Source organism: Oryx dammah, unplaced genomic scaffold, assembly GCF_014754425.2.
Source record: "Oryx dammah isolate SB20612 unplaced genomic scaffold, SCBI_Odam_1.1 HiC_scaffold_11163, whole genome shotgun sequence".
NCBI classification, from domain to species: domain Eukaryota; kingdom Metazoa; phylum Chordata; class Mammalia; order Artiodactyla; family Bovidae; genus Oryx; species Oryx dammah.
Genome location: NW_024080556.1, coordinates 3174818 through 3193877, shown reverse-complemented (window position 1 = coordinate 3193877; position 19060 = coordinate 3174818). Strand labels below are relative to the sequence as shown.

The following is a 19060-nucleotide window of genomic DNA, read 5'->3' as shown; positions in this document are numbered from 1 at the left end:
CTTTATAAGGGGTATAATTTCATGCTCCCAAATCTGAAAAAAACAATTGGCATAGGATAATATTTTTTTATTCAGTCTTGCCTGGTAAAAAATCAAAAGAATTTCATTTGGAATGTTAATATAGTGGTATTTTCTGTATATTTAAGTAGGTCACAAGTATGTATCGAAAAATCACTTTTGTTTTACTTTTAGTACATAAATATATTACAATTAAAAGATTCATAGCTCAGAAATATAACTTTTAACATTTCAAAATTCCACATTCCCATTCCCAAATTAACTTCTCTAGGCTACTCCATACAGACACACATACACTCATGTCGTGGTTTTATTGCATCGTATTCTCTATACCCTGCACTTGCCTTTTTCATTTAATAATGTGGCTTAGAGCTTATTCTCAGTCATTGCTTATAATTCACCTTGTGCTTTTTCATGGTTTAAGTGTTTTACAATTTGAATGCATCAATATTTTATTGTACTTAAATTTGAGAACAAATAATTAAACTTTCTTTTAGCCAGATTTACACCTGGAAAGGGGGACTTTAGAGAGAATGTGGAATTTCTGGAATACCTATCATTCTATGCACTGGTATTAGGAGCATGGAATGAAATGAGGAAAGGGGCCTACAGGTAACAGTAATGATCAAGAAAGGATCTTGTAAAATTATTTCCAAATGCATACTGTTATAACTCTTTGGCCAGAAGGCTTGTTGGTGCAGACCAGGTTAAAATCAGCTCTTATAGATAACAAGCTGATTTATGAAGTGTACAGTCTTCTCTTTTTAAAAATATAATGCATTGTTCTCTTCACCCTTTAGTTCTCTTTTATACTTTGGAATGTTTATCATTACTTCTTGGAAAATAATACTGCTAACAAGAAAGGCGGCTTGCTTTAAAAAAAAAAAAAGGTAGCAAGAAAGCCAACAATTTGTGGACAGGATGGTCATGTATTTTGACCATGGTTAAGAAGCTACTGACCAGCAATAGGTCACTGTTCTACTAAAATATAGGTTACAGCATTTAAGACTACAGATGAACATTTTATAGGGTGATAAATTGTTCTTCTATGCCCACCATCCTCCCCTAAAAGAGCAATAGTATAATTTGACTATGGACTTTCACCCACACATAGTTGGTTTTCCAATTGTAAATTTGGGTAACATTTTAGAAGTTGAAATAGCTGCTTCAGGGTGGTCATTTAATACATAAAGTCCTGTTTAGATTCAAAATTAAAAGGTGATGAGTTGCCACTGTCTTCTTATAAGTCTAGGAACTGTCATTATTTATATTGTAATTGTTTTAACAGAAACTTTTTTTTAGTGTTTATAGTCCACATTTTGGCTTTGCCTTAATTTTTAAAATTTTGGAATTCAATGATTTCATGTTTTGGTTATACTTTTTACTCAGTTATATCTTTGGTTGCAGAAACTAGATTTGAAAGCTTTTCTGAATCATTAAATCACCAAATACAGTTACTCAGAGGCTTGTTAAATGAGTAAAAGTGTTGCCAGGGAGTTTTCATAGAGCTTTATGTGCTGTTAATTGCCAGCAATTAAATCTGTTACAAGTAATAATGTACTGTAATCTGTTGAAAACCTCACCTTTCAATTAACCAATTCTCAAACCTTTCCTTCCTTCTCCTTGAAGAGTAGTTTAGAGTCTATTTATTTTCACCTATACATGCCAATTACCTCTGGCCCAGATGTTACTGGCATACCAGGGAATCTGATCTTGAGTACAAGTCTAAATTATTGCTTCTCTTTATACCTTGTTGTAATGTGAATGGTTTGATGGAAAAATATATGTTTCTAATCCACTGGTGCAGACCACCAATTATAAGCTAGTCCATTTACATGTGTTATTTCAAATCCTCACAACAGCCTTACAAAGTTAGTGACACCCTTGTTTTATACAGAGGAAATAGAGACTCAGAGAGGCCTGTATAAATAGCTGTTCAAAGTCAAGAACTGGGAAGGTCAGAGCTGGGAGTCAAGGTCAAAACCATACCTGGCAGACGTGAAAGCACTTCTCTTTCATCAACTGTTTCCAACGAAATGCAGTTAATGTGTTATAGAGAATAGATTTAGAAGGAAGTCTGTGTAGGGGCTCTCAGCGCCAACTCAGCCACTACCAACTTCTTGACTTAGTCTCAGGCTTCTTATTTGCAAAACAGGGGTACTACTGCTCACCCTGATGGATTGTCGTGAAGTGGAAATGTATGGCACATTGTGGGTCTTCCAAAAAATGACCTAAAGTCCCCATCCTGGTTGACACTTGCTGATGAAAGCAAATGCATTACAGAATTTTAATTTACTGTCTTGGAACAAAAGAGACTGATTAGATTGTTTCCATTGCATTTTTCATAGTACGTCTTTGGAAGAGCAGAACAGACTACAATCCCAGCAGCAGTGTCATTTGTAGTGGGGATGTTTTTCTTTTTAACCTTCATTTTAATCCCATTTAGAGTTGCAAAAATTTCTGAAGGGTCTCATGCTGCCTAGGGCCCCAGGCTGCAATTTTGTCTCAGCTTATTGATGTGGTGAGCTGTTGGAAGAGGTAGGAGTGATGTAGAAGGAGATGGCATCAGGAAACTAATGAGCTAAACACATATTTCTCTGACCACTAGAATTCCAATTGAGTTAACTGGTGAGTTTATGAAAGTTTTACTTGCAAAACCAGTAAATTGTTTGACTGAAACTTTCTCTTTATTGTTTTTAGGATGCAGAATAGAAAACTGTGATTCTTGCTTTAGCAAAGACTTTTGTACCAAGTGCAAAGTAGGCTTTTATTTGCATAGAGGCCGTTGCTTTGAGGAATGTCCAGATGGTTTTGCACCATTAGATGAAACCATGGAATGTGTGGGTGAGTAGTGTTTCATGTAACTTTCAAATTTCCACTTTTATTTTAACACCTGTTTCTTGGGGGAAAAAATGCATGCTGGATGTATCCATCCTAAAAACAAATCGGTTCTCATGTTATTAATTAGAACCGAAAATTATTGAAGTTCTATGTTACTGAGTTATTTAGTCATTCTGCCATTGGGTAGTATCATAAATTATATTTTGCTACAAAATTTGCTGGTAGAACATTAGGTTAAACTACTGAAATGCTGAGAATAATGTTTTTATGATCTATGTAATATATCTATTTCTTAACTATCTTATTAGTAACTGTTAGAGAAGAACATTTTGTTTAGAAGAAACTGTTTAAGTCTATCATTTTCATTTACGTATTAATTTTGTATCTTCTTGCTTAGCCACACATTTGTATAAAAAAATCAATTAGGAAGAGATTTTTGTGTGTGTGCCACATATACTTTGTTGATGATTGACTGCATGTTGCAAAGTGCATTAAAACAATTTTACTAAATTTAGGTATGTAGAATGCATAATTTAATCTGCACATATATGCTGTTTGTAAATAATATTTAGGAATACATATTTTTACCAGTTTTTGGGGGGGTTGTGTTTAAAAAACCTTTTGGCATTTTTTAATGCCACTGATTAAAATGTAAAGCTCTGTCAGTACCTACATTTTGATAAATGGCTGAATCAAGTGTAATGGCATCTTCACCACCCCCACCCCCAACATGCCTGAATTTTATTTGCCATGTTTTATATCTGATATGGTGTACAACAGAGCAATGTATTATGAATCAGACTTTCCATCTTTTTAAAATGGAGACTTCAGTTGAGAACTTTTTTCCTGCATAAATACCAAAGTAGTCTGTAACTATATTTGAAAGCTTGCAGAGAACACATTTAAATGAGAGAGTTTTGAAGAACTGCGTGCTTATGTTCCTATATACATGTGAATTAATACATGCATATAAGCAACACTCTATTGAGAAATATAGAAAAGTCACCAAAAGAGCACATTCAAAATGTTGGATTTGTTTTTGAGAGGCGAGACCCAAACCAATTACAGAAGTCCAGAGGAAGTTCTTAGGAAACTTTTAAGCATTAACATATTAACAGTAGTCCTAACAATTTAACAGCAGTCCTATGTATTCCCCTGGATAAAAATCTTAAATAGCTTTGAAAAACCTAAGAGTCACCATGACGCCTTATGAGATCTGGATGAAGAAATATTCATTGTGTGTGGATTCTGTGCTTGAGTCCTCTTCTGCTATTACACTAGGGGCTTTTAATGGTAAATTTGATGAGGCTTAACTCTGTATATTTTTGTTCTTTTTATCCCGGGGAGTTGCAGAGTAGCCTACTTTTTCATTATATGAAGTTAAAAAAGGAGAATGCTAAAAGTTTTTACATACCTGGGAAAACATACATTTTCAAATATCTAATATTTGTTTACTTTTTAAACTATAGCATCAATTTAGGGAATAAATACCTACTGTGGTTTTCAGACACCTATTAAAGGAAATGAGATAATCAGAAAATGCAAAAACACTCTGTATCCTTTTCATGAAGTATTAATATTTACTTCTAACTAAAACTAACACACTTGTGAAATTCAGTGGGGGCATGGAGAATTTACCTGTAAAATCTTGTCTCCTCTTCATGGTAAGAAAACACTATATTTTACTGTAGGTTTTAGCTGTTGAATCTTTTAAAGATAATATACTCAGTGTCTTTAGAATGGACCAGTTAGCATCTCATCAAAAAATGAACAAGGACAAAAAGAAAGTAATAGTTCTTAAATTACTTATGTGGCAGTTTTTTACCATTACCTGTAACTCCATAATGCCAAAATTTCCCAAAAGGTGTATATAGGTCTTGTGGGCTGTACAGCTTGATTTTTGGTATCTGAAAGTGAAGGAGTAGAGAAATACTGCTATATAAATTTTGTAACAATGGAGAAATGTATACCAAATTGTTATCTGTGTTTGTTTTTTCTCTATTAGAAGGATGTGAGGTTGGCCACTGGAGTGAATGGGGAACTTGTAGCAGAAATAATCGCACATGTGGATTTAAGTGGGGTCTGGAAACCAGAACACGGCAAATTGTTAAAAAGCCAGCAAAAGACACGATACCATGTCCAACCATTGCTGAATCCAGGAGATGTAAGATGGCCATGAGGCATTGTCCAGGAGGTGAGTTCAGATCATCCCTATTGTGGACTATGTGCTTTCTGGATTTTCCTCCTCCCTAACCACCCTTGCTCCCAATAAAGAATATTTATCCAAGAAGGAAACCTGATAATAACATTGGCAAGAGAGTAAAATTCCACATCGAACTTCCTTAGAGACAAATGCTTAAATTGTGAAGAATATAAAATGACTGTTTAATTTCATGATACCTTGAAAGTAATTTGGAAGACAACTTTACAAATAACTTTTAAAACGAGATTTCTAAAAGTGTGTGTATGTGTGTGTCAGTGTTTTTTTCTTTTTTTTCACTAATGTACCATAAAAGCTAGTTCTTATGAAATCAGGCCTTTGCAGATGTTGCTCTAAGAGAAGCAGCCAACTTTCAGTTGAGAAGAGTTTAGATTAGAAAAGTTTATGGAATCCGTAAAATCATCTGTATCACTACTAGTTGAAGATGACAACTTAAAATAAACTTGCCCAAACACTGGGAGGAATAAACATTGTCTTAATGTTGCCACAATTAGCCGGTTCTCTGTTTTGATAATAATTTGTGGAAAACAGCTACTAGTATGTGTATGTTTATTTGTGTCTTTGTAGTAATTGTGCTGATTTGCAGTAATTATTCTGTAATAACAGGATTAGGCCCACTTACAAATTGGGAGAAGTGTACATAGCTCAGGTGCTGGCTGGAGCCGAGTCAGTATGTTGAAATGCAGTTCTTAGCGCTGATGCTGTGCTTCTGAAAGCATAATCTCTTGTTACTGTTTATTTTATCACTAGCGGATGCCGCATTGCCAAAAATGAAGTTAGGATTTTTCTCGTGCACAAAACAGAAGAGCTAAAAACGAAAGTTGCATGTAGAAAATTGCCCTATGAAACAATCAAAACTTTTGTTTGCCTTCGTTCTTGCTGTTGGGGCATAGCTTTCAGCTTTGTGGCTGTAGCCCAGAGAAGAATATATATCTGCTTAGAATGGATTTATATCCACATTCTGCTGCCTCATAGAGAATGTCTGTGATCCATGGAGGAAGACAAAACTTTTAAGACTTGAAGACTCCAGTCGGCCTTTTGAGAACTATTAGATCCAGATTCAGAAGCTACTATTAGGAAGGCAGCTTTTCCTCTTGAATTAGTTTTGCTTTTCCTTGCTGAGTCTTTGAAACAAAGTTTTTTTGGGTCTGCTTTGCACTAACAAGGATGGTTTTGTTCAGTTAAACTGGGTATTTTTCAGTCAAAATATAAGAAAATATTTTCTTACAAAACTAATAAGCCACTTCTTGGATAGCTGAGAGCATTTAACCTGCAACCTTGTGCCTAAAAACAAACCCGATGTATTCAGGTATTGGGAATAAAGGCTTTCTTTGTTGTATATTGTTTATATAACTACCCCCCACTCCTCTTCCAGCAACATGGTCCCCCAATTGTGGTTTACGTTAATAGCAAAAATTAACCTGAAAATGCTCCTATAACAAACATGCTTATGTGTAACAAGAACCAGCATGCCCCCCTCCCCTCAGAAACTATTTTGACTTAGCCCTGGTCTTGCTGAGAATTTGGTAGATAACAGCTAGATTTTTAACCTATAATGCTTATTGCATTTTTTTTATGCTTCCAAAAGCAGTGTACTGTCTTAAGAGATATAACATGATACTGTCAGCAATTAAAATCATGTCAAAACAAAAGTTTATGTATCATCTGTTAATATTTTCTTTGAAAAGTGAACCAGTGATGAACTCATTTAATTTACATGTAGGTTTTGCCAAATAATATTTATTAGGATAGACATTTGCAGAGATAAGCTATTGCTCTAGTCCCTGTATCAACATATTCAGCTTAATAAATTAAAATTTTAAGTAACCTTTGAAGTTATTAGGTTTATAAGTTATACTGGAATTTGTTTTCTGTTTTATAAAAAAGGAACTAACATAAAATTGATAAAAATGGAAAATGACTCTGCAATAAAATAACTTCTATTTACAAATGTAGGAAATGAAAACTAGAAAATTAATTTTGGAACTTGAGCACCAGTTGATAAAAATTGGCATAACTTTCAGTGGAGTATCCCACCTTGCCTCAGGTGAGAGAGGAAAAGGTTCCTTTCTCCTGTAGGTCACGGTGATTAATGGAAGAATGGAGAAGAAAACCACTTTATCCCATTTTACATCTTGACTTGATTTCAGTGATCTGCTTTGACAAACCATGCAAAAATGTAAGTCGTAATCAGGTTGGGAATACAGGCATTTTTCAGATCTTTTCAACATATGTATGGATTTTCCTCCTGTTGGAGCCAGTCTTAACCTGATTGCACACAAACGCAGCCTTAACCTCCTTCACACTAGAGCACAGGCGCATTAAAATCAGCTGCTTTTCATTACTGGAAGGCATAAGTTAGAGGTCAGCAAAATGGAGTAGTCCTAAGTAAGTATATAAGATATTACACTAAAAACTATTACAAATGAAACAATAAATGGCTGTAAGATTTAAAAACAACAATGTAATACTTTAGCCTTTTTTTCCTTAACTATCAATGCTTATTTGCTCTAAAACAATGGAAGGATATTTGAAAATATCTTAAGTCATGGACTGATATATGACATGAAGTAAGCATCCATTTCCAAACTTTTCTTGATCAGTTATCTTCTCTTTCATTTCTGATGATGTAATCTGTAGAGTTCCTTGCACTTCTCTGACACTCATTCTTTAGGATTCGGGTCTGGTGATCAGACGATCTGGGTCTCTGCACCCTGTCAGCTTATTAATTCTATGATCCTTGGTAAGTCACTTAACCTCTCCTGGCCTCTATTTCCTATTTTAAATTGAGGGTATTGGGGTAGGCAATCTTGAAGATCCAGTCCAGTTCTAAAATCCAGTGATTCTAAGACTAATTGCCAAAAATAACATGAATATATTTTGTGGTTGTCATGTGAAGGGTGAGGAAGAGAATCGTAAGCCCAGGAACATTGTTTTATGACCAAGAACTGAACACTTTTCCAGTAGCTACAACTGTGCATTCGCTCAGCCTTTTCCATCTGGTAGTTCACACTCTTCCTCTCTCCTCCTTCCTTTTCAAAGACTCTCAAAGACTGAGCAAGATTCTTGTAAAATCTTCAAATGACTTATAGTTTAGTTAGTGGGAGATACAGAGAAAGAGAGCAGGAGGAGGGGGGATCATGAAAAGATAATGGGAAAAAGGGAAAGGGTGACAATGAGTTAGAGGGAAAACATTGAACAATGAGTGTAGGAAGCAAGGGATAAAAGAACAGACTACTAAAAATGAAGACTTGGCCCCAGCAGCTGTAACTGTCTTCATTTCTCCCCCTCCCACCCTGAGCTCACTAATAGAATTCATCATGTTGGGACCAAGTTATCCTATTCATATATAACCTGTATCTTTAAATGGAATAAATTTAAAGTCTGAACTATGTTGTATTATTAGGCAATATATTAATAGAAAAATATGAATATGCTGTTATATTTAAGTGACAAATGGAAGAACAAAATCATAGCTGCTCAGCTGCAAAGTTGGGAGACGTTCATGTATGGTGGGGGGAAATTTGGAGGGGACAGTAGTTTTTCACAGGACTGACCAATGCCACCTCAACCTAAAATAGTCTGTCCTATCTGCAAAGTCCCATGACAACTAATTTCAGCTTATTCATCAGGTGTTTATTGAGCAGTGCTGTGTACAAATCATCGGTACACAGTTCTAACAGTGTTTTTCCTAGTGGATATCATGGCATTAGAGAAGTGGATGAATGTTTTATTTCATGTGGAGGTGGGAGTCGTGTGAAGAAAAGCAAAGCAGGATAAGGAGCAAGTGAAAGATTGGATTGGGGGTGTATTATGTCAGGTGTTCAGGGAAATTGAGGGAGTAACATTTGATCACAAATCTGAATGAAGATCTTTTGAAGACCTAAGGGAAATTTTCTTCTTCTTCTTTTTTTTTTTTTTTTAAGCTCTTGACTGAATGGCTATGTTTTTTGAACATCATTGATTCTCCCATTACCTATTAGAGAAGAGCAAGGGACTGAGATCTAGGATTCTTTTCCTGGGCCACAGAGATGTAGCAAGTTATTAATGGTAAAGCCAAGAGTGGGAAGCTCATGTTTACTTGTACTTTTTCCTTGTTCCTTATTATAAAATGCAAAGATAAACCCATAGTTGTCTAACATCAAAGTAGCTGACTTTAAACTATTTCTCCCTCCACCTCAATGCATTATTTTATTTTTGTTTTACTAAATGTTTCTTAAAAACATGACACTCTGCCATCACTATCACCTCCCAACATCTTCCCGCTTGAGATAGCTAGTGAAACATACCTCAAAGGTCATTTTATAAATGAAAAGTGTTGAGTCACTGGCTTTGCCATTCCTACCTTACAGGAGAAGGCCATCTTCTTCCGTAATTTTAGTATCATTGGCCCTCAGTTTGTCTGGGGGGAAGAGTGCGAGTGCAAGATTGTTCTTTCCATCCTTAGTCTTTCAAGGTCGCCTTCCCATTGAGGCTGTCCCCACAGAACCATGCCGAGCACTCTACTCTAACCCTTTGTTCCCTGGCCTGCCCAGGAGCCCTGGATCTGAACCCAACCCCACTTCTAGTAGCTCGGTGCCTGGAATGGCTTCTCTCTTTCTGACACATCTAAGCAATCAGATGGTTAAAGTAATCTAGGTAATGCTTGGACAGATGCACAGATGGCCTTCTGTCTTTTTTGCTCATGGCAGCTTCAGCATACCATACTGCAGCTGTTGGTAACAATATGGAGCAATTCTTTAAGCCCTGCTGCTGCTAAGTCACTTCAGTCATGTCCGACTCTGTACGACCCCAGAGACAGCAGCCCACCAGGCTCCCCCATCCCTGAGATTCTCCAGGCAAGAACACTGGAGTGGGTTGCCATTTCCTTCTCCAATGCATGAAAGTGAAAAGTGAAAGTGAAGTCGCTCAGTCGTGTCTGACCCTCAGCAACCCCATGGACTGCAGCCTTCCAGGCTCCTCCGTCCATGGGATTTTCCAGGCAAGAGTACTGGAGTGGGGTGCCATTGTCTTCTCCAACCTTTAAGCCCTAGGTCATATTTTCTCAGGACTGTGCTAAAATTTAAATATAAAAACTGCTGCTTCTTAGGATTTCAACTTGAAAATAACTCACTCCTCCTCTTATGTGACATTATTTGACCAGCATCTACTTTGTGATTTTAAGTGGCTTTTAACTTTGTTGTTCTTTAGTCACTAAGTGGTGTCTGACTCTTTTGCAACCCCATGGACGGTAGCCCACCAGGCTCCTCTGTCCATTGGATTTCTCAGGCAAGAACACTGGAATGAGTTGCCATTTCCTTCTCCAGGGCATCTTCCCACACCAGGGATCAAACCCACATTTCCTGAATTACAGGCAGATTCTTTACTGCTGAGCCACTGGGGAAGCTCTGGCTTTTAACTTGATAGGATCTAAAAGAAAATACTATTTAGCAAGCTAGAACCAGAATCTCTTGTAAACATCTACTTTTTAAAGGCAATATTAATAAGACCTCTTTAGTTTTTGTTTTCTGTGTATAAACTGACAGCAACATGTGGATTAGGTATTAGATACTATAACTAAAGATGATTGTAGATTGTGATGGATTAAACCAAGAGCAGGAAATAAGCACATTTTCAGTAGATGGGGTCAAGAAAATATGCTCTAGACATATGTTCTTTATTTCTGTACATTTTGTTTACATTTGAGTTGCAATTTATGTGGTCTGTTTTATACATGCCAACCTCAAAAGTAGTTTGGAGGAGAGAGGCTAAGAGAAAAACCTCTTTTCTTTTGAAACTTTCAGAGTTGTCAAGAATGTAGATATTAACATTTTTATATGAAGAAGAGAGCATCTAGAAAATGGGAATTCTTTTTGCCCCTTTGTTTGCTAAGCTAAATTATTTCTTTTAAAATCAGTGATTTGTGTTAGTCACCTTAAGAAAATTGTACTATTTCCTGAGTTATCTGGACACACGGCAGCGAATGGTAATGTTTATTTTGATTATAAGTTGGGGAGGTCACTCATAAGCAGCCACTTCTTAAATGTCAGTGTATGCTTATCATATAAAATTGACATTTAACAAAGATCCACCTGCTTCCCAAACATTTCTCTCAGTAAAGTATCTGTAAGTCCTGCTTCATTTGTATTAACAATGAGCCTTCAGGCTGTGTCTTGGGGTGTATCTCTTCTCGCTGCTGTCCCCACCCCCACACACTATCTTCACAATTTTTAAACTTATTTCTGGAAAAGGGTAGGAGATAACCAATGGTACCTGGTTATCCACCTGGTGGTAGGTGGTGGTGGTGGTTTTTGTTCTTCCTTGTGTGGGCTTTTTTCTGGGTGTGGGGGGCAATGATTTTTTTTTTTTATCAGATTTTTCAGTTCTCACATTTCAGAAGGTAAGGGTCTGAGGAATGGGGGAGCAGCAAAGTGGGGCCTGGTGTGCTGTGCACGGGAGCTCATGCAAACTCCAGAGAGGGCAAGATGCAGTGCAGCCTTGGACTCGGACACACAAATTCAGGGGCATGACCAGCACCCCTCACGTGGAGTGAGTGAGGGGATTTAAGACAGCCTCTTCTCCCAGCTGCATTTTGAGCCTGTCCTGGGGCCAGGCTTGCTTGCCCGAGGGGTCAGGGAGCGAGTGAGTGAACCCACACCTCTGTGCCATTCTCTGCAGCTTCCCGTCTGGAATCTCTATGAGCCCCATGTAATTAGAGTCTGGAGCAACATGTACTAGTCTCTTTTATGGGCGCTCGTAAAAAGGATTTCTCAACTACATATGCCACTGAAGGTCTATGTGTAACAAGGCAAGGATAGGAACGTTTTGGAGGAGGCTTTCTTTTATGAATTCTACCCAGCAGTAAGCTACTCTGATCTTAATGTACAATATATAAAACAATTTTTACAACACTCTAAAATAAAAACAACTTTAATAGGACACACATGGTGTCAGTGGTAGATTTTCTTTTTTTCCCCTTCTTACAGGAGACTTTTTTTTTTCCCCCTTATGAGATAAGGGAGTCTCAAGTATAAATCCCCTAATGGTTTCTTGGAACAACTTATTTTCCTCAGCAGACACCTCTCTGGGCTCTTTAAATGGTGTTGATAAAAAGAGCACAGGCGGGTCGCTTGGTGAGATTTCCTGTAAACGTTCCAGCTACTGGATTGACCTCCAGTTGGACTCATGGATCTCCTCCAGGATTAGGACGCAGAAAGAAAACATTTTCATGGAAATGATGACAGAGTTCTACTCAAATCCCAGCGTGGTTCATGTTGTCATCGTACAGAAGTGGTTAAGACGACAAAATTACTTTGTGCTGCAGAGGGGGGCAAAGTTCAGGTGGCAAACTTGATTCCAGTTTAAACTCAAAATGTTAAGGGCAGTAGATTCTGCTTTACAGTTGACTTGTTTGTGTAATATCTGGACCTAATATGCTGTGTAGCAGGCTTATTTTCTTGTTTTTAAGGACTTTGGAAATGAGTAAAATTATTTGAACTGGTGTAAGTACAGAGACGTTAATAATTTGGTGTCATACCCTGCAGCCTGCCTGTTACTCAAAGGATTTAATGATAACTTAATGTAAAAAGTATTTGATAACATGCTAAAACAAGACAAATTTTTAAAGATCAGAACTAGGAAAAACTTAGAATAAGAGCTCAGGACTGACAAGGAGAATGGGCCATATGAATACGTGTTGGTTGAAATAACTGGGCCAAAAATTTGACATTGGATTTCCTACCAGGTAGTGGGAAAACATGGCTATGATTCTATCTTAATTAAAAATAAATGGTTACTTATAGTGTCAATTTAATAACAGCTTTTGGAGAGAAAATCACCACACGTACACACATGTATATACATACAGCACATATATACCCAAACATATACACAAACACATGAATATATACACATGCCCACATGCTGCTAAGTCGCTTCAGTCGTGTCCAACTCTGTGCGACCCCAGAGACAGCAGCCCATCAGGCTCCCCGATCCTGGGATTCTCCAGGCAAGAACACTGGAGTGGGTTGGCCATTTCCTTCTCCAGTGCACGAAGGTGAAAAGTGAAAGTGAAGTCGCTCATTCATGTCCGACTCTTCACAACCCCATGGACTGCAGCCCAGCAGGCTCCTCTGTCCATGGGATTTCCCAGGCAAGAGTACTGGAGTGGGGTGCCGTCACCTTCTCCGTCCATGTATATATAAATGTATACGCGTATTCACACATTTATACATGGCACACACAGGACATGTATGTATACTTCACCTTCAGACACATTAAGGTGTGCATAGGGGGTGAGACTCACATTGTAGAATTAAGGAAACTAATAATTCTCACAGTAAGGGGAATAATCTAGTTCTATGAGAAGGTAAACACTAAACAGATTTCTCAAGTGGGAAATCCTGCCGAGAGCAAGGAGTAGTATGGCAGCCAGTATCTTCAACAACACACATGTCAAACATTTGTATGTTTCTGGAGGTGGAGGGCAACTTGGGAGTGTTTATCCCTCAGTGAAGGGGGAAGGCTTAATAGTGAGATATGAGTCTACAGAGGAACGGGCATCATGGAATCAGGACTTTCTGACTTACCAGTTACATTTGAATACAGTCGGAATATTGAATCCTCTGAGAACTTCATGGTATCCAGAGAATGCAGAAAATGTGCATTTGTACTGAGGGTCAACTATGATTTGAGCTTGTTCAATAAGCCAAGTGTCTTTTCTACTTGGTAAGATGTTCTGAACTAAGTTCAGAAGTTGTGTATTTAGATGCCGAGTTACTTCTGGTAATCTCAGGCCCCACACTAACATTTTAAATACCTTTGTGTGATATTCTCTAAGCCTGGCCTTCAATTATTTTAACCTTTAAAAGTGGTTTGACATGAGAGAACCACGTGGATTTTGAGTAAATTCTTACTGAGTTGAATTGACTTTATTTTTAAAGCTTTTTAAAAATATATTTATTTGGCTGTGTTGGGTCTTAATTGTGGCACGCGGGATCTTCTTCATTGCGTCATGCGATGCATGGACTCTATAGTTTGTTTACTGTTTATCTCTCTATGGAACTATACAATCAATCAAGATTTAGTCATCCCATGGCATGTGGGAATCTGAGTTCCCAACCAGTGACTGAACCCATGTCTCCTGCATTGCAAGGCAAATTCTTAACCACTAGACCACCAGGGAAATTCTGAATTGACTTTATTAAAATATGTTACAAGGTACCTTCTAATGCCTCTTTCAGGTCTACTTCCCTTATATAATTCAGGTATTAAGAGGTGGAACTGAGTCTCGAATGCAGTCTGTGATTTTCCCCTAGCTATGTCTATAGGTTCATCAAATCAACTATTTAAATCTTATGTTTTAAAGAAATGGGCAAATTGGGAGTGGGAGGTGATAGAAACAAATGTTTATAGTCTAGTTGGGGATGAAAAAAAAAGCACATTACAAAGTAATATAAAGAAACATGTAAAGTAACCAAAGAAATAAAATTGAATTTGTAAATATTAAGTATTACTATAGGCCCTGAAATGATAGGAAACATATCCTGTTTTAGCTGTTGTGCAAGGGAATGCTTCCTGAGGAGCAAAACATATAGGAGAGGTGGGTGCAAAACATGTTTGAATAGGGAGATCGTTTGAGATGGAACATTGTAGGAACAAGATATAGATGCCAACGAGTACCTCTTGTGTCCCAGGGAGGCTGAGCAGAAGAGCCTGGCTGGAGTTCAGATATTGAGGATGGCAGTCGTAAGCAGCTCACAACAAAAATACAAGTTGTAAACTGAGTGAGGCACCTGTTTGGACAGAATAGGATTTCGAATTTTATCTTGAACAAAGGGGAGTCCTAGAGGACTTCTGAGCATGGGAGTATTTTGGTAGAACGCTGATTGAAGGTGGGAGTGGCTGAGGGTGTGTTGGTACAGTGCAGCGGGCTTCCCAGGTGGGCTGGTGGTAAAGAATCTGCCTGCCAACAGAGGAGATCCAAGAGATGCGGGTTTGATTCCTGGGTGGGGAAGATCCCCTGGAGGAGGGCATGGCACCCCACTCCAGTACTCTTGCCTGGAAAATCCCGTGGACAGAGAAGCCTGGTGGGCTACAGGACACGGGACTGCAAAGAGTCAGACACAACTGAGCTCATACACACAGAAGGAGGTAAACCGCCTGTCTCGATTTGGGGCAGGGCATCAAGCAGAGTCTGAGTTTGGGAGAATTCCCAGAGAATACTTCTGGGTTCTGATGTTTATGCATTTTTCTGTAATGCTTGCTTCTCTAAAAAGCACAGGATTTTGCCTTGACTCGCCATCCACTGTGACCCTTAAATCTTTTCCTGCCAACTTTCTAAGCCAAGCCATTCCCCAGTTTGTATTAGTGCATTTTTTTTTTTTTTTAAGATCTAGACACATTTTGCATTCACCTTAACTATGGGCTTCCCTGATGGCTCAGATGGTAAACATTCCACCTGCAAAGCAAGGAGACCCCAGTTCAATCCCTCAGTTGGGAAAATCCCCTGGAGAAAGGAATGGCTACCCACTCCAGTAGTCTTGCCTGGAGAATTCCATGGACAGAGGAACCTGGCAGGCTATAGTCTATGGGATTGCAAAGAGTCAGACAAGACTAAGTGACTAACACTTTAACTGAACTATATTTGCTTTCTAACTGCTGCTTCCATTTGCCACTTACCAAGACCCTTGGATGTATTTTTCCCTATTTTCTAATTTACGATGTTACTCTTCGAATGGATGTCCTTTACCAGCTATCTTGGAGTATTCTGACAGTTTAAAGTATGCAGATCAAATATTATTCAGGACAAGGATGAAACGATTCTTCTGGATCCTATTTCAATCGTATAATATAAGACGGTTTTATCTAGCATGTTGTTTACTAGCAGCTGCCTGGAATGCTGGGTTGAGAAGGAATCTGAGTTAAATGCTGTTTAGGAGAAAAATGTATAGTTATCAATTTGCACTGTTTGTCGTGTGGGATGGAAAATAATGTTGTATTTATTCCCACTAATTCTCTAATCCTCCAAGTCCCCAACACAAACTTGGCTATCTCTGATAGTCATCAACCTTCTATCTCATACCTTTAATGGTAGTGAATGAATGTATATTGGAAAAAAGCAGTATGAAGAACTAGTGGAAAGAGTTGTAAATTTGGTTTATACTGGTCTTGGTCTCATATTGGTTGAATGGCATTAGTCAAATTACTTAATTTCCTAAAACGTAGTCATTTACGAACTGAGGATATTATGTCAAGGGATTGTTGTAAGGAGTAAATGAGCATATATGCAAGTTGATGAATTCCTATTATTCTCTACATTTTGTTGTAATTTCCTTGTTAATTCTGCTGTATTTTCCATTCTTCCCAGGGTTTACTCTTACCTAGTCATGCTCTCATTCAACATGAATCATCCGTCTCCTGTTTGAGCCCCACACCCACAGATCTGGCCATTGATGCTTCCTTAGATATCCTGCCAGCATGTCACACTAAGCACAGCTGAAACGTACCTCACTATCCTTGCAAAACCTTGTTTTTCTGGGAATGGCTAACATTTCTAAAGGCATCACTAGCTTCCCACTTACCTAGGACCTCAGCCCGGCCTTTACATCTCTTCTTCACATTCACACAAATCAAGCTCAGATCTTTGCTCAGCCACCTAAAAAGTCTGAAAACTTGAAAAGTTTACTTAATCTTTCTGCGCTTCAGGATGTATTATATTTGGAACATAATAATAGATGCCTTTCAATAGATGCCTGCTGCATAGGATTTCTAAGAGGTTTAAATATCATTCGTACCTTGCTTTGTATGGGATCAGAAAATATGGGTGGTTATTATTTCATCTTTTTAAAATAACTGCTTATCCAGTTCTGTTTCTCCACTGTTCGTTTTTATTTCTGTCATCTCTACTCGACTTAAAGCCTTTTTATTCTCTTTACCTAGAAGATTGTAATATCCTTTGGTAGGCGGAGAGAATGTAGGTTAATTTGCATCCCAGTTAACAGTTGTTTCAGCATATTCAACATTAAACTCTTTTAACCTCATTTTGGCAACTCACTCCAGTATTCTTTCCAGGATAATCCCATGGACAGAGGAGCCTGGCGGGCTACAGTCCATAGCGTCGCAGAGTCAGACACAACTGAGCGATTGAGCATCCGTGCACACATAGTATAATCTCAGTGGTAAAACTGAAACAGTTTTAGAAATGGCTGGGACAGCTACTGAATGTCCTGATTAGCACAGGACCTAGGACAGAGCCAGCCTCAAATGTTGAAAGCGATGAAGGTTTCAGTATAACTAGGAAAGGTTAATAGTGGCTGAAAAGGTGATACATTCAGAGTCATGGGGGGATTTGAGTAAGTAAAATTGAGTAGAGGGAGAAGATCAAATGAGCAAAAACATGAAAAATGGATGTGTATAGCTACCATATAAGTAGATATGGGGCATCTCCTTGATATAATGTATGCGTCAGGAAGCAAAAAAAGGAAAAATTGGGGCAAAATGAATAGAAAGACAACAAGTGAACCCAGTAAATTCCTCAAAATTAATGTTACCAAATTGAGCCTCATGGATTGACTGGTGCCAGAAAAAAATTGAGACTAACTGAAGAATTATCACAAGGAAGAAAGTTTCTGCTGATTTATGATGATTCATTTACAAACCTCAAAGCTCATCCTCAGAAAGAAAGATGGGCATAGGGTGTGGATGTATATAGATACAGTAATGTGTGTCGCTTCACTGTACCTAAAGACATTTTTGCTATGGGAATTCAATTTCTTAAACCCATTATGTATTAGTCATTTAATCTTGAGAGAGTAAAATCCATAGGTTGAGGGGGAGATGGGATCCATAGAAGGGAAGAAGTCTCTAGACTTAGATCCAGGAGTAGCCAAACTAGATTCTCTGCAAGTTTTCACAGGACGTGGGTTGCTTCATGGCTTGTGAGGAGGTCGCCCGGCAGGGAAGTATCTGGTCTCTCACCCTGGCTAAGAGAGAATAACTTTACTTTTTTCCTTTTTATGTTTTTTTTTTTTTTTTAATGTGTTTTCCTTTGGTGGTGAGGGGGGGGACTTGTCTCTCTCTAAAACAAAAGTTTAAGTTGAATTCATTTACATCCCTTCCTTTACATGGCAGAAGCTAAGGTACAGAGAGGATGAGTAAACTCCCCAGGGTAACAGAGTATAAGGGCAAAGCTTGAGTCTGGCTTAGACACCAAACCTAGAGCTCTTGCTTCCATAGAGCCTCCTTTTTTTTTTTTTTTTTTAAATAGAGTCAAGTTTCTTTACAATGTTAAGTTTCTGCAGTACAACAGAGTGAATCAACTGTAAGTACATATATATCCCCTCCCGCTTGAGCCTCGCTCCCATCCCACCCCTCTAGGTCATCACAGAGCACCCACACAGCCTCTCTTCTGTTCAGCACATAGTCATCTCTGGGAATTCCTCAGAGCTGCTGTGACTAGGATTTTCATGTTCTTGCATACATACATCTCCTGTATTGATCGGCACTTTATTTTTGCAGTGTTTTCTCTCCAAATAGTGGTATAAAACTCAGCTCGGGCTGATTCAATAAAGTATGTGCTTTTCATTAAGGTGGACTGTGCAAGATTCTGTGATGGACCAATAACACAGTCCCAACCCTGCCTTTAGCTAGTTTACAGTTTTTCTAATTGGGTATGCAAATTACATAGTTAAATATGGTATTAGATGGACAAGCACATGATATGCTCCAAACACAACTTTATTTCATCTTAAGCTGCCTCTCTAACATTTTTACTCAGTAGGTATTATCTTTCCTTGTTCCAGGGGAAAATCCTGGCAGGTCTTACATCTTTTCTGCTCACTTTTTGGTGAAAAAGTCCTATGGACATTTTGTCATTGATATAGCCTTGATTTAATTATTAGATAATAACCAAAAACTAGAAACTTGAATTCATAATAAGCCTTTGATTATTATCTTAGAGAAAATTTACAACAGACTTTGGCTGATACAAAGAGCCTATTT

The 19060-nt window shown here is 38.0% G+C and overlaps 1 protein-coding gene across 1 annotated transcript in view; it reads left to right on the top strand.

Moving 5' to 3' along the window:
* LOC120860692 (R-spondin-2) overlaps positions 1–19060 on the top strand; it is a 189584-nt gene that overhangs the window by 127881 nt on the left and 42643 nt on the right. Inside the window, exons 3-4 of the mRNA XM_040236443.1 lie at positions 2719–2862; positions 4865–5053. Of these exons, the coding sequence (XP_040092377.1) occupies positions 2719–2862; positions 4865–5053 (333 nt within the window). The remainder of the gene's footprint in view (positions 1–2718; positions 2863–4864; positions 5054–19060) is intronic.